The 15,175-nt window shown below is 42.8% G+C and overlaps 1 protein-coding gene across 1 annotated transcript; it reads left to right on the top strand.

The window, feature by feature from the left end:
• Window positions 1-13,351: 13,351 nt before the first annotated feature.
• Window positions 13,352-13,741, top strand: LOC145632732 (uncharacterized). The gene has a single exon (XM_081685076.1). It carries the CDS (start codon window positions 13,352-13,354, stop codon window positions 13,739-13,741), a length of 390 nt encoding a protein of 129 aa, XP_081541202.1.
• Window positions 13,742-15,175: the final 1,434 nt, after the last annotated feature.

Raw genomic sequence — 15,175 nt, 5'->3', positions numbered from 1 at the left:
AATATATTATATTATCTATTTTATGTGATTTTTGAATTGTGTGTGGGGCCATAGTCGGGTGTGAGGCCGAGTTGCTTCCCGATGGTTAATTAACATGCTAACTACCTAGATTGCGAGTCTTAGGTAGCTCAACCTGGGTTAATTGTTGTCGTCCGGGGGTGTATAAGACCTTATAACATCTACCCATAACCGAGAGTTGGCTAATCATAGACACGGTCTCTGCAAGATGACCTGGGGTTCGTCCTGACAAACCTTAGGAAGTGGATTGCGAGGCCACTAGCGTTCCCTCCATGCCAGTTCTGCTATTTTGAAGGTTTTGAGTTTGAAATATTTATATTATTAAATTATTACTTATTTGAAGTTTATATATTATGATTGAAATTGAGTGATTTAATGTCGAAATTCCTATTTTAAATTTATTTGAAATATTTCATTGTTTGTATGGTTTGATGGTTTTATGTGATTTCATTTGAGTTTTCAAGTTGTTTGAGGTTGTGGTTTCTTTCTATTAATTTATGTCTAAAATCTTCTATTTCTGATTTGTGGGAGAACTGCTAGTTTCTCCCACTGATTGTGGAACGTTGTTATAATTTGTAGGTTTCATTTGTTTACTTGATCTCTATGACGATGGGTTAGGGATTGAGAGTTAAGAACCTAACCTTTAGGCTTGTATGCCTCTTGTTGTTAGCTGATTTTTTAAGTACTTTGAATTTTGTTTGGTTTGGTTTGATTTTTGTTTGGCCGATAAGGGTTGTTTTATCCTTGGCTTTTGAATTAATTGATTGGTATATGTTTAAGTTCGTTTGTTATTTCTTTTGTTCACTTAGTTTGCGCTTAAGTTAAACAACATAATTTGGATGTGCGAATGAGTTAAATTTGACCTTTAGACCTAGGTGATGAAGCTTGCCTTTTTCTTATCAAAGTTAAGTAGCCTCTCGTTCAGGCGTAATTCCGCTAACACTTCCAGTTCCATAAGAAAGGGGTGTTACAGCGCTGCTAGCAATGCAAAGCAAACTGCTACTAGGCTCACCCTTTCAAGCGTATACGAGGCGGAAGAGTCTCAAAACGCTGGCTGAGGCGCTGAGGAAAGCGCATGAATTCTTAAAAGCAGATGAGACAGATAGGGCAATGCTGAGCTGAAAAGCCCCAAGCGACCTAGTAAAGCGAGCCGAAGTCGCTCGGGTAGAGAACACAACCAAGGTAGATCAACCAAGCCGAGCTGAACAAGGTCGCAGGGACGCAGATAGAGCGATTGGGGTAAAAAGGTCAGACCAGAAGCGAGGAGGTAGACTAGGAAGGTTTGACTATTACACCCCGCTCACTCATTCGAGGTCTCATATCTTCAACGTGAACAAAGTTGATGACAAGTGGCATAGACCGCCCATAATGGTGAGTAGAAATCGTGACCCAAGCAAATTGTGCAATTTCCATAATGACCATGGACACACCATTGACTAATGCACGCACCTACAAGGCAACATAGAGGACTTAGTCCAGAGAGTATACTTGACCCAATTCAAGCAATATTCTAACTCTTTAAAATGAAGAGAGGAGGACTGGTCTAACCGCAACCATAGAGGAGGTGACAAAGATCAGGCCGGGGGCAGAGACCCAAACACCAGGCCATAGGGCCGGGTGTACGTGATCAATGGTGGACCAGTGCATGGTGGAACCATGAATAGAGCGCGGGCTGACTTGCGAGAAATGATCCACCGGATAAACTACAATAAGAAGCGTAGGTGGCCACCACTTCCTCCGCAGTCCCGAGCTACGTTTAATGAGTGTGACCAAGAAGGCATAATTTACCCCATGATAACCCTCTAGTGGTGACAACGAGAGTTACAAACTGGGAAGTAGATAGAGTACTAATAGATGGCGGCAGCTCAGCCAACATCATATACGTCAGCGCATTAAAAAAACTAAAGCTAGTCAGAAAATACCTAAAGAAGGTGAGTTATGAAGTTACCAGGTTCAATGGGTCCGGACTGATCCCGGAGGGTATAATCGAGCTCTCAGTCCGAGTGGGAGAGAGTTCAAGGAAACGCGATGTTCGAGCAGAATTCCTGGTAATAGATTCTCCATCACCATACAACGTAATTATGGGAAGACCGCTCATTCACAAAATAGGCAAGGTGGTATCAACTTATCACCTTGCCATGGCATACACTACTAATGATGGGCGGTCTGCAAAAGCTCAGGGGGAGCCAAAAGACAGCTCTACAATGTTACATAACAGCCCTAAAGCAGCCAGCCAGGACCAGACAACAGCTAGGCTTAAAGCCAAGGTCCGTTGAGCACGCCGAAAGAAAATTAAGGAAAAGGAAGCGAGAAGAATACCATAGGGAGAAGGATAAGCAGAAGTTAGCTATGAAAAACTTCGAGCCCGCAAAAGAAGAGGTTGTTAGACCACTGCCCAGCGGGGAGCACGTAAATGTCGAGCTTACAGAGGGCGACAGTTCAAAGGCAGTAAAAATTAGAAAAGATATTGACCTTGGGGTAGAAGTGCACCTCATTAAGCTGCTAAGGAAGAATAAGGACATTTTCGCATTCTCAGCGGATGAGATGATGGGAATTGACCCCGTAGTTATGGTATACAGGCTAAATGTGAAGGAGGACATCAAGCCGGTTAGGCAGAAAAAACAAAGCTTCTCCACGGAGAAGAATCAAGTAGTCCAGGAGGATGTGGATAAGCTCTTAGAAGCAAGATTCATAGAGCCTTGTGATTATCCGGAGTGGTTAGCCAATGTGGTCATGATTAAGAAAGAAAACGGCCAATAGAGGATGTGTGTTGATTTCAAAGATCTCAACAAAGCATGTCCAAAAGACTGCTACCCGCTGCCGCGGATCGATCAACTGGTAGACTCAACCAGTGGCCACGCCTTGATAAGATTCATGGATGCCTTCTCAAGATACCATCAAAACAACTTGCAAAATCCAGACAGGCATAATACTGCGTTCATCACCGAAGGAGGAGTGTACAATTACATAACTATGCCCTTTAAGTTGAAGATTGCGGGGGCCACTTTTCAGAAGACAATGGATAGAGTGTTCATGCACTAGAAGGGTAGAAACGTTGAAGTATACGTTTACGACTCAATTGTTCAGAGCGTCACGCAGGCAGGGAATATCATGAACTTGGAAGAGACATTTTCCAACCTAAACAAGTAAAATATCAAGCTCAACCAAAACAAATGTGTTTTCGAAGTGAGCTCTGGGAAATTCCTAGCTTTCCTAATTAGTAAGTGGGGAATCAATGCTAACCTGGAGAAAGTGGAGGCAATCCTAGGCCTCATAGAGCCCAAGTGCACTAAAGACATTATGCGGTTGACAGGAAGAATTCCATCACTGGCCCGATTCATTAGAAAGTCATCTTACAAAGCCCTACAATTCTACCAGCTTTTGAAAGGGAACAGGGAATTTAAGTGGGGCGTAGCGAAAAAAGAACCTTTTGAGGGAATCAAGGAGGTTCTAACGAAGCTCCTAACCATGATCAGCCCAGAGCTAAACGAAAAACTATAATTGTGTTAGTTCTCCTAGTCGAAAGGCAAAAATAGCAGAAGCCAGCATAGTTTATAAGCCATGTATTAACTGAGGCCGAGCAGAGATACCCGGTGGTAGATAAGATGGCCTTTGCGGTGGTAACAACAACGAGAAATTTGAAGCCTTACTTTGACACGCACACAATCAAAATCCTCACAAATCACCCGCTGGAGAAGCCTTACTTCGACCGGCAGGCTCCTGAAATGGGAAATAAAACTCTCTGAGTATGAATTTGAGGTTAAATCTAGGGCATCCATTAAAGCTCAAGCCTTAGTAGAATTCATAGTGGAAGCCTCTTATGAGGAGAAAGAGGATGAAGTTGAAATTTAGAAAGTGGTAGTGGATGGATTCTCATCCCAAACATGAAGTGGAGCAGGAATTATAATAACATCACCGGAGGGCAATGTATTTGAGTACACCATTAAGTTTGAGTTCAAGGCGTCAAACAACGAGGAAGAGTATGAAGCAACTCTGGCAGGCCTGAGAATGAGTATTACAGCAGGGGCCTAAAAGGTGCACCTGTAGACCGACTCTCAGCTGGTTGCCAGCCAGCAGAAGGGGGAGTATGAGGCTAGAGAGCCCACATTGCTAAGGTACACAACCAAGGTGAAAGAACTAGTGGCTCAGCTAATGCATTTTTAAATAGACTTGGTCCCCAGAGCGGAAAATTCCCAAGCCGATGCGTTATCAAAGTTAGCTAGTTCCACCATGCAAAGCCTCACACGGACAATCACGGTGGAAAACCTGGAAGAAAGCAGCATTGTAGAGGACGAGCAGATGAATTGCACTGGACAACAGTGAGCATAATTTACAGACATACTAACCTACAAGATTCTTGGCTCGCTGCCAAATAACGAGGTTCAAGCACAGAAAGTCAAAAAAGACGTCAACTAGTGTGTGGTAATGAACGGGGAGCTCAACAAAAAAGGTTTCTCAAAACCACTGCTAAGGTGTATCCAAGAGTAGGAACAAGAGAAAATCATGGAGGAAGCACACTCAGGAATCTGTGCCAACCACATTGGTGGAAAAGCCCTAGGAGTTGAAGTGCTCAGAAAGGGAGCATAATGGCCAACACTAACACAAGATGCATTAGCGTACGTCAAGAAGTGCGAAAAGTGCTAATAATATGCCCCAGTCATAAATCAGCTAGCAAAAAACAGGCCTCGATTCTCAGCCCGATCCTGTTTTCCTAGTGGGGAATGGACATATAAGGACCCTTCACCACCGGGTCAACGACCAGGAAGTATCTCGGTAGTAGACTATATCACCAAGTGGATTGAAGCTGAGCCCACTAAGGCCCCGTTCTTTAGAGCTACTCTGCTCTGCTCTGCTGAGCCCTGCTCTGCTCAAAAGAAATATGCTCCGCTCTGCTCTGCTCGGCTCTAATCTGCTCTGCTCTGCTCTATTTTCAAATAATAATTAATAATAACAACAATAATAATTAATATTCAATAATAATAATTAATATTGTATTGATGATAATAAATTGTTATATTGAATAATTATAATAATTATTCATATTAAAAATAAATTTAACAATTATTAATGTTTACTAATCTTAATAATAATTATTATTAATAATTATCCATAGTAATATTTAATAATTCAAACTATTAAAAATTAATATTTAATAATATTATTAATTAATAATTTCTAATAATTATAAAAATTCTTTCAAAAAAATAAATAATAATAATAATAATAACAATTTCTTTTATAAACATTTGATATTAGAATCATAATGTGTAGAAACATTTTATGTGGGTATTGATTGTTAGTTCATTGAGTTGAATTATTTTTCAAATCTTTCCATACATTTTAAGATTAAAAAAAAAAGGTTGTTTTCAAGTAGTACTTTGTACATTATTATTTTTTTTAGGGTAAATAATATATGTGTATAGGATAGCTCCCGCTGAACTATCGCCCAGCTCCTAGGGTGCGCACTCATGGCCGAGAGAGTAACTACGAAGGGCTCACCAGCCTGATGAAGTCAGCCCACGGAGCTGACCAAGGTGAACTCTCCACAAAGGAGATCGTACACCTATAAATAGAGGGAAAATTACAACGGAAAAGAGGTTAGACACATAAGTTATTACACTCTTTACATATCTCTAAGTGCACTTTCTCTCTCTAAACACTCTCTAACTTAAGCATCGGAGGGGGGTTCCTCGAGCCACCCTCGAGGGCAGTTTACGTGTGTTGCCTTGTGTAGGTTGTCGACGGGGCCTAGTTAACCCAGCAGAACCCTTGGATCCACACCTGGAACAATTGACGCTGCAAGGAGGGGAAGGATCATCTAACCTGAGGTTCACCAACTGAGTTAGGGACTAGTTAACAAACCGCCATGGTCGGGGAGGAAACTGTACAAACACCCATACCCAAAGCCAACGACACCAACCAAACACCACAAAAAACACTTGCAGCAACTTTCGATCCCAAAGGATCCGCCAAAAAACCCAAATCCACTATCTCACAAAAATCCAACCCCATCGGATCGACATCAGCTGCAGCTAAAGCGGCGTCAAAACTAGTTGATCCGTTAGGATCCAGTTCCATTTTAAAATACGGTATGCCGTTGACAGGCGCAAACAATGAACCCATTGTTTCAGCACCCATAGCCCAAATACCGTAGCCTGTAAACATGTCAGCCATCTTGTAGAACCTCTCTAAGTGCAGTAAGGAACAACTGGCAGCAATGACGGCAGTCCTTGCTAACTTTGGTCAGGGGGCGAGCTAATCACCAACAGTAGCAACTGCAGAACCGGCGTTAAAGAAGCCAACACCCACAACCCTCACCCCCAAGCAGAAGGAGCTCGTCTAGCTGAGGAAGAAAGTACTGGAGTTGGAAGCTTGCAATCTGAACCGAGAATGGAGCGTGGAGGAAATAGCTCAGGCTAGGGTCAGCCCGGAGACGCGAGTCCCCCGCAGCAGATCACCAGCCTCGGAGCGGGGACCCAGCCTGGATAGGGAGAAGCGAGCGCAGATGTAGGTTATTCTTAATGATTCCACATTTTGTAGGGAGATTCTGGAGGAACCAATGGAGAAGATAAAAATGTCAAGCTGTAGATACAACGGAACTACAACGCCTAAGAGCCATATATCAGCTTTTGAGAATCACATGGTGCTCTATACCATGACGAATTCAGTCTGGTGCAAAGCGTTCCCCCCAACCCTTGAAGGGCTGGCTGCGGAATGGCATGGAGCCATCCCAAAAGGTTCCGTATACTCGTATAATCAGCTGGAAAGGATGTTCATGGAGCATTTCATAACCCTGGTAGATCGAACTAAGATGACAACTGAGCTGATGTCACTGGTTCAAGGGAAGGATGTGCCCCTGAGGGAGTCCATTACCAGAATCAACAAGGAGGTAGCAACCATTCCAAATATGAGCCAGGAGGTAGCGCTGCTGGCAATGCAGAGCAGTTGGATATCGGGCTCACCGTTCAGAGCGTATATGGGGCGTAAGAGCCTCAAAACGCTAGCTTAAGCGCTGGGTAAAGCGCACGAGTTCATCAAGGTAGATGAAACTGACAGAGCAATGCTGAGCAGGAAGGCGCCAGGCGACTCATTTAAGCGGGTAGAAGTCACCCGGGCAGAAAAGGCAGCCAGGGCTGACCAACCAAGCAGAGTTGAACAAAGCCGCAGAGAAGCGGACAGAACTTTTGGGGTAAGAAGGTCAGATACGAAGAGAGGAGGAAGACCCGGAAGGTTCGATCAATATACCCCACTGACCCACTCGAGGTCTCACATCTTGAGCGTGAACAAAGCTGATGATAAGTGGCAGCGACCCCCAAGGATGGTTAATAAGAATCGTGATCCCAGCAAATGGTGTGACATCCTGATAAGTGACTTTTAGGTCACTTTTAGGGTGTTTATTGAGTCGCTTTCCGGCTTATTTTACAATAATTTAGCCCATTTTGTCCTTTATTTCTTTTATTTGCTTATTCTCGTCTTTTATCTTTATTTTGAGTATTTTTTGTAGTTTTTAATAGTTTTTAGTTTATTTTCGTATTTTTTTAGTTAATAATTCCTAGTTTCTCTCATTTTCTTATTTTATTTTATTTACATATTTGTTTTTTTTTTTTTATATTATTTAATTTCTTTTGATTTTATTTTTAAGTTATTTTATTCTATTTTATCTTTATCTTCTTTTATTTTATCTCGTGGTAATACCCTCGTGATTTTGGTTGTGGGTGTTTCGGGTTTCAAAGTCATATTCGTGTTCGGAGGTTCGAGTCAAGGGTTTCAATCCAAGAAGCTTCCAAGCATCGTAGTTGCTGCCCTCTTAACCTTCACTCCACCATCACCTAAACCTACACCACACCCTCTTCACATCACTTCCCCTGCTCACACAAACCACCTCACACTCCCTTGCCCTCTTACCACCACACATTACCAGCCACAACAACCCAACAATGACAGGAAGCCACGCAAACCACCACCTCTGTTCGCAACCCACAGCACCAGCCACCGCCAAAACCGCCAGCAATGACCACCACAATCCCTTGCTCCCTCACGCACTCCAGCCATCAGTCACCACCAAACCACTCACCAATTAAACCCCTCAACTCACAGTAGCAAACCACCATCAACAACCACCCATCAATTCGACCCCAGCCTGCCACTATCTCCTCCACACAAATGGTTATAGCCACCATCACTTCCAATCAACCCACGCATCCACCAACCACCAGCCGCGCCACCATTCTCAACCACCGAAACAGAGCAACCCCCAATACGAAACAGCCCAATTTAGCCCCAATTCGATTGGAGCTACTCGCGGCCACGCAGCACTGCCAGAAGGCGCACAACTGGAGTCCAAAATCATAGTCGAGACAGTAGCTTTGCGCGACCTATGCGCGATGTCTTTGCGGGCGTGCATTTCTGGGTTCATATTGAACCATATCACGAGCTTCGCACATGATAATTAATGAGATCGAACGGTTGATATTGAAGGTGAAGGATGATGCTTGATGATTACCGTTGATGATTATTGTTGATGGTTGATGGAGGGTGATGATGCGTGGTGATGGTGATGAAGGAAATGAGGAGAAGCCACGAAAGGAATTTCGTAGGTCTGGTGGGAATATTGGGGGTTTTGGGGTTATTTTCCTCTTTATTTTTTTCTTTTATTTTATTTTATTTTAGTTTTGTTTTTGAATTAAGTTTTAATTAGTTTTATTTATTTTATTTTATTTAACTTGTATTATAAATACCCCCTTTGGGGGTTATTTTCTCTTAACTTTCAATGAACATTTTATTTTACCTAGATTAGATTAGTTTAGCCTCTTTTATTTTCTCTCTTAGGGTTAGATTAGGATTTTCTCTCTCTAGTTTAGGAGTAGTTGTAGAGAGAGAAAGCTTGGATTTCCATGGAGTTTTTGAGAGGTTAAAGAAGCAACTTTGTGGAACTTCTTCTCATCTATTCAATGAGCATTTTCTAACTTTCTCTCATCTTTATTGCTTTGCTTAATTCTTAGTTTTTGCTTTTTGTTTGTTGATTTGAATAAATTAATTAGTTTGTTTGTTTGATCTTGTTTTTATTCTTATTTTACCTTTTTTTCCATGTCTATCTTCATTATGTTAGCTTAGGTCTTGTTCTGGGGAATTGGATGAAGGTTATATTAATGAATTGAATGATTGATTGTGATTAGTATGAAATTGTTTCTTGATTATTGTGTATGGATGATGCTTTTATGGATTAGAATCTTTCTAGCTAATCGATTCTATGCTTTTAATTGTGCTTTCAATCAATTGTGCGAGAGTGAGTTGGTTGAGAGCCCTAAATTCTTCCATACCTTACTAGGCTAGTTGCACGAGAGTGAATTAGTTTAGTAGGATAATTAACATGCTTAATTGCGCGATAGTGAGTTAAATGTGTTGATGTTCCTAATCGAGGTCATTTTCATCTATTTGTATGATGTTGTTGAATGCATGATGTAATTGGATTCCACTTTCCCTAGTTTTAGTTATTTGCTCTTAGTAGTGTTTGGTTTAATCTCTCTCTATCTCACAACCTTTCCTACTAGTCTAATTTGCACAAATTGATACACTTAGTCTTCGTGGTTCGACCCTTTACTTGCCACTAACTAGTTTAGTGTAAGTTTAGGTATTATAAATTTCTAATTTGGTTACGGTTAGTAGACCAACAACCTACTCTTACCCGCGATCACTTCCAAAGGGACCATGGCCACACCACTGATGGGTGCACACATTTGAAGGATAACATAGAAGATCTGGTCAGGAGAGGGTACCAAAATCAGTTCAAGCAGCACGCTGATCCTCCTAGAAGAAGGGACGAAGATTGAACAGGTCGTGACCGCAGAGGAGGTCACAGGGGTCCTGTTGAGGACAGGGACAGAGACAGTAGGCCAGAGGGCAGAGTGTATGTGATTAGTTGAGGACCAGTGCATGGGGGAACAATGAACAAGGCACGGGCAGACCTACGGGCAATGATACATCAGATAAATTATAATGAGAAGCGTAAATGGCCACCTCTTCCCCCGCAGCCGCGAGCTACATTTGATGAATAAGACCAAAAGGGCATAATCTATCCTCATGATGACCCGCTGGTGGTGACAATGAGAATAGTAAATTGGGAAGTGGATCGAATACTGATAAATGGGGCAGCTCAGCCAACATCATATACATCAGCGCGTTCAAGGAACTAAAGCTAGACAGGAAAGATCTAAAAAGGGTGAGTTATGAAGTCACCGGGTTCAATGCCGGATTGACCCCGAAGAGTATAATTAAGCTCTTAGTCCGAGTAGGAGAAAGGTAAAAAAGACGCGATGTTCAGGCAGAGTTCCTGGTGATAGACTCTCCTTCACCATACAATGCATGTGATCATGGAAAGGCCACTTATTCACAAGATCGGCAGAGTGTTTTCCACCTACCACCTTACCATGGCCTACACAACTAATGAAGGGCGGTCGGAAAAGCTCAGGGGAAGCCAAAACACGGCTCAACAATGTTACATAACTGCTCTAAAGCAGCCTGCCAGGATCAGGCAGCAGCCGACCTCAGAGCAAAAGTCCATTGAGCAACCTAAGAGAAAGTCAAGGAAAAGGAAGCGTGAGGAATACCACAGGGAAAAGGAGAATATTGTATTGATAATAATAAATTATTATATTAAATAATTATAATAATTATTAATATTAAAAATAATTTTAATAATTATTAATATTAATAATAATTAATATTTACTAATTACGGAAAAGGAGAAACAAAAGCTGGCTATGGAAAATTTTTAGCCTATAAAGGAGGAAATGGCTAGGCCACTTCCCAACAGGTAGCACATTACAGTTGAGCTCATAGAAGGTGATCCTTCAAGGACAGTGAAAGTCGGAAAGGATATTGATCTAGGAGTGGGGGTACACCTCAAAGAACTGCTGAGAAAGAACAAGGACATCTTCGCGTTTTTAGCATATGGGATGCCTGGAATTGACCTAGCAGTCATGGTCCACAGGATGAATGTGAGGGAAGATATTAAGCCAGTACGACAGAAGAAACGAAGCTTCTCCACGGAGAAAAATCAGGCCATCCAGGAAGAAGTGGAGAAACTTCTGGAAGCTAGATTCATTGAGCCTTGTGATTATCCGGAATGGTTAGCCAACGTGGTCATGGTAAAGAAGGAAAATGGCCAGTGGAGGATGTGTGTTGATTTCACTGACCTCAACAAAGCCTTCCCAAAGGACTGCTACCCGCTGCCGCGAATAGATCAGCTTGTAGATTCAACCAATGGGTATGCCCTGCTATGCTTCATGGATGCCTTCTCAGGATACCATCAGATCAGCCTGCACAACCGAGACAGGCAGAAAACCGCATTCATCACCGAAGGGGAGTGTACAATTACATAGCTATGCCCTTCGGGTTGAAGAATGTTGGAGCAACTTTTCAGAAGATAATGGACAGAGTTTTCATGCACCAGAACGGTAGAAATGTTGAGGTATATGTGGACGATTCAATTGTCAAGAGCGTCATGCAGGCAGGACATATCATGGATTTAGAAGAAACATTCGCCACCCTGAACAAAAACAATATCAAACTCAACCCGAAGAAATGTGTCTTCGGGGTGAGCTCAAGAAAATTCTTAGGCTTCTTGATTAGCGAGAGTGGGATAGACGCAAATCCGGAGAAGGTTGAGGCAGTCCTAAGCCTACCTGATCATAAGTGCATCAAAGACATCATGCGGCTGAAAGGTAGAATGGCCGCGCTGACCAGGTTTATCAGCAAGTCAGCCGACAAAGCTTTGTCGTTCTATCAGCTGTTGAAGGGGAACAGAGAATTTAAGTGGGGGACCGCAAAAAAAGGAAGCTTTCGAGGGTATTAAGGAGCATCTGACTAAGCTCCCAACAATGACCAGCCTGAAGCTAAAGGAAAAATTGCAGTTGTACATTTCTGCGTCAATCCAGGGAATCGCAGCCGTTCTCCTTGTAGAAAGACAAAAGCAGCAAAGGCTAATATACTTTGTCAACAACGTGCTGACCGAGGCAGAGCAAAGTTACCCATTGGTTGAGAAGTTGGCCTTCGTAGTGGTAACAACAACAAGGAAATTGAAGCCTCGTCAGGCAGAATTTTGATGCGCACATAATTCAAATCCTCACAAATCACCCGTTGGAGAAAGCGTTACAGAAAATGGACTCGTCAGGCAGAATCCTGAAATGGACTATTGAGATCTCCGAGTATGAATTTGAGGTCAAACCTAGGGCAGCTATCAAAGCTCAAGCCTTAGCAGACTTCATTGTGGAAGCCTCGTATGAGGAGAAGGAGGATGATATTGGTATCTGGAAGGTGGAGGTAGATGGGTCGTCAGCCCAAACAGGGAGCGGAGCAGGGATGAGGGAAATGTATTTGAGTATTCCATAAAATTCAAATTCAAGGCATCAAACAACGAGGCAGAGTACGAGGCAGCTCTGGCAGGCTTGCGTATGAGTATCGCAGTAGGAGCCAGGATATTCCATCTGTAGACTGACTCTCAGCTTGTCACCAGTCATCTGAGTGGGGCGTATAAGATCAGGGAGCCCATAATGTTGAAGTATGTGACTAAGGTAAAGGAGCTGTCCACTCAGCTAGTCCACTTCCAGATAGACTTGGTCCCTAGAGCAGGAAATTCTCAAGCCATCAAAGTTAGCTAGCTCCATCCTATAGAGCCTCACAAGGACAATGATGGTGGAAGTCCTAGAAGAAAGCAACATAGCTGAAAAGGAGCAAGTGAACTACATTGGACAGCAGCGGGTTTGGTTCACAGATATACTAGCATATAAAGTTCATGGTTCGCTGCCTGACGATGAAGTACATGCTAAGAAAGTGAAAAAAGATGCCAACTGGTACGCGGTGATGAACGGAGAACTCAACAAAAAAGGCTTCTCAAAGCCACTGCTAAGATGTATCCCAGAGTGGGAACAGGAGAACATCATGGAAGAAGTACACTTAGGAATATGTGCCCACCACATTGGTGGAAAGGCATTAGGAGTAGAAGTTCTCAGAAGAGGCACATACTGGCCAACTCTGGCTTAAGACGTGCTGGCATATGTGAGGAAGTACGAGTACTCCCTTGTCATAAACCAGCCAACATATGATCTGACTCCAATCCTTAGCCTGATCCCGTTTGCTCAGTGGGGAATGGACATATTAGGACTGTTCACCACTGGGTCAGCGGGCAGAAAGTACCTCATAATGGCGGTGGACTATTTGAATAGGTGGATAGAGGTCGAGCCCAACAAGTACATAAAGGCAACCCAAGTGAGGACGTTCATATGGAAGAACATCATCACAAGGTTCGGGGTGCCACAGTGCATAGTCTTTGGCAATGGATGCCAATTTGACTGCGACACTGGAGGACATGGGCACCAAGTATGCAAGTGCCTCAGTCTGCCACCCACAGAGCAACGGTCAGGCTGAAGCAGCAAACAAACTGATCTTAACAGCTCTGTATAGAAAGCTAGAGGAGCACAAGGGCCTATGGGCTGATCTAGTCCCAGAGGTATTATGGGCAAACAGAACCACTGAAAAGGAGTCCACTGGAAAAAGCCCTTTCACTCTAGCCTACGGGGCTGATGCAGTTGTCCAAGTAGAAGTTCAAATCCCCAGCCTGAGGATACAACACTACGAAGCACAAGGGAATGAAAGGCGCATGCTAGAAGAACTAGACTTCCTGTCGAAAGTAAGACTACAGGCAGCCCTCAAGCTGGCAGCCTAGAATAGCAGGATCTCCAAAGATTTCAATAAAAGGGTCAAACACAGGGAACTCCTACCTGGAGATTTGGTCCTCAAAAGGATAGCGGTAGTAGGAAGAGGAAACCAGCATGGAAAGCTGTCAGCCAATTGGGAAGGCCCCTTCATCATTCATGAGTAGGTAGGACCTGGTGCATTCCTCCTCGCATATCAAGAAGGTCAGGTCTTAAGGAATAGTTTCAATGCTGATGTGTTAAAGAAATATTTCGTTTAAAACATATGAGATATTGAGTAGAATTGGAGATAATTGTCTTAATTTTGCAAAGAACTCTGTTTAGTTCATGTTATGTCAACTAAGGCATTTGAGCCATTTTAATTCAATGAAATACAAGCCTCTACGTGAGGAGTATATTGCATAAACATATCTTAATATATCATGCTTTAGCATCATATACTAACATGCAAAGAAAAAAAAAAAAGAGCATGCAAGTGTTGAAAGCAGAAAGCACCCTAGCATGAAACAACAAAACAGCGTCCAACAGTAAAAGAAAGCATCCCTCCATAAAATCTCACCTTACCTGCTCAAAGTAAAACAGGGAACCACCTCGGGGACGCCTTAGGGGGAGGCCCGGCACTTTCAACTTGAGCAGGAGAGGGCAATGAAAACAAAGAAGATGAGCTGTGCAGGCAACACTAAGGTTCTCTTAGTCCCACCCAGCTCACCTCTTTGAGGGGGAGAGGAGAAGATAGATATATAATAAGCCCTTACGAAGAGAAGTAAGAGGCACAAAATACCAAGTCACAGCACAAACAAGCTAAACGACATAAATAAGTCACAGCAAAACAACGTGAATGACACAAAATGAGCAGTCAAAAAGCTGATTGACACAAGTAAGTCTCAGCAAAGCAGACTGAGTAATGCCCAGACAGGCAGCATTCAAATAAACTTGTAAACATGCAAGCAAGTCTCTACAAAATTCAAGTACGGTACATAATGCATAAGCATTCAGTACAAGCAGGGAAAGAAGAGTAAAACTCATCGAAGTTCCTGCCAAACACAGTAGAGAACAAGAAAGTAAGAGAATCCTCAAAAACCAAATCAGGAAAATAGGGAGGCCCAACCTACGAGGCTTCGCTGAACGCAACAAAGACGCTGCTGTGCTAAGGTCTAGGTACTACTGCACCTTGGCCCAGCAGCAGGTCCAGACAAGCACGCAGATAACGAAATAATCAACAGACAAGACAGCAGAGTAAACATTCAGCCAGATAATTCATAATGGCTATGGAAGCTGAACCCCTACCCACCAAGGCAGAGTAAACATCCAACAAGTTAATTACAATGTATACAAAACTAAGCCCTCGTCCACCAGGACAAGGAAACACTCAACAAGTAAAGTCAGAGAAACATAAATTCAAGTTAAGCTGGACAGATGCAGCAACAAAAGACAAAGTATTCAAA

The sequence above is a fragment of the Chenopodium album genome, chromosome 1 (genome assembly GCF_948465745.1).
Source record: "Chenopodium album chromosome 1, dcCheAlbu1.1, whole genome shotgun sequence".
Lineage (NCBI taxonomy): Eukaryota > Viridiplantae > Streptophyta > Magnoliopsida > Caryophyllales > Amaranthaceae > Chenopodium > Chenopodium album.
Note: the sequence above shows the minus strand (reverse complement) of the source record. Positions and strands in the feature narration are given on the sequence as shown.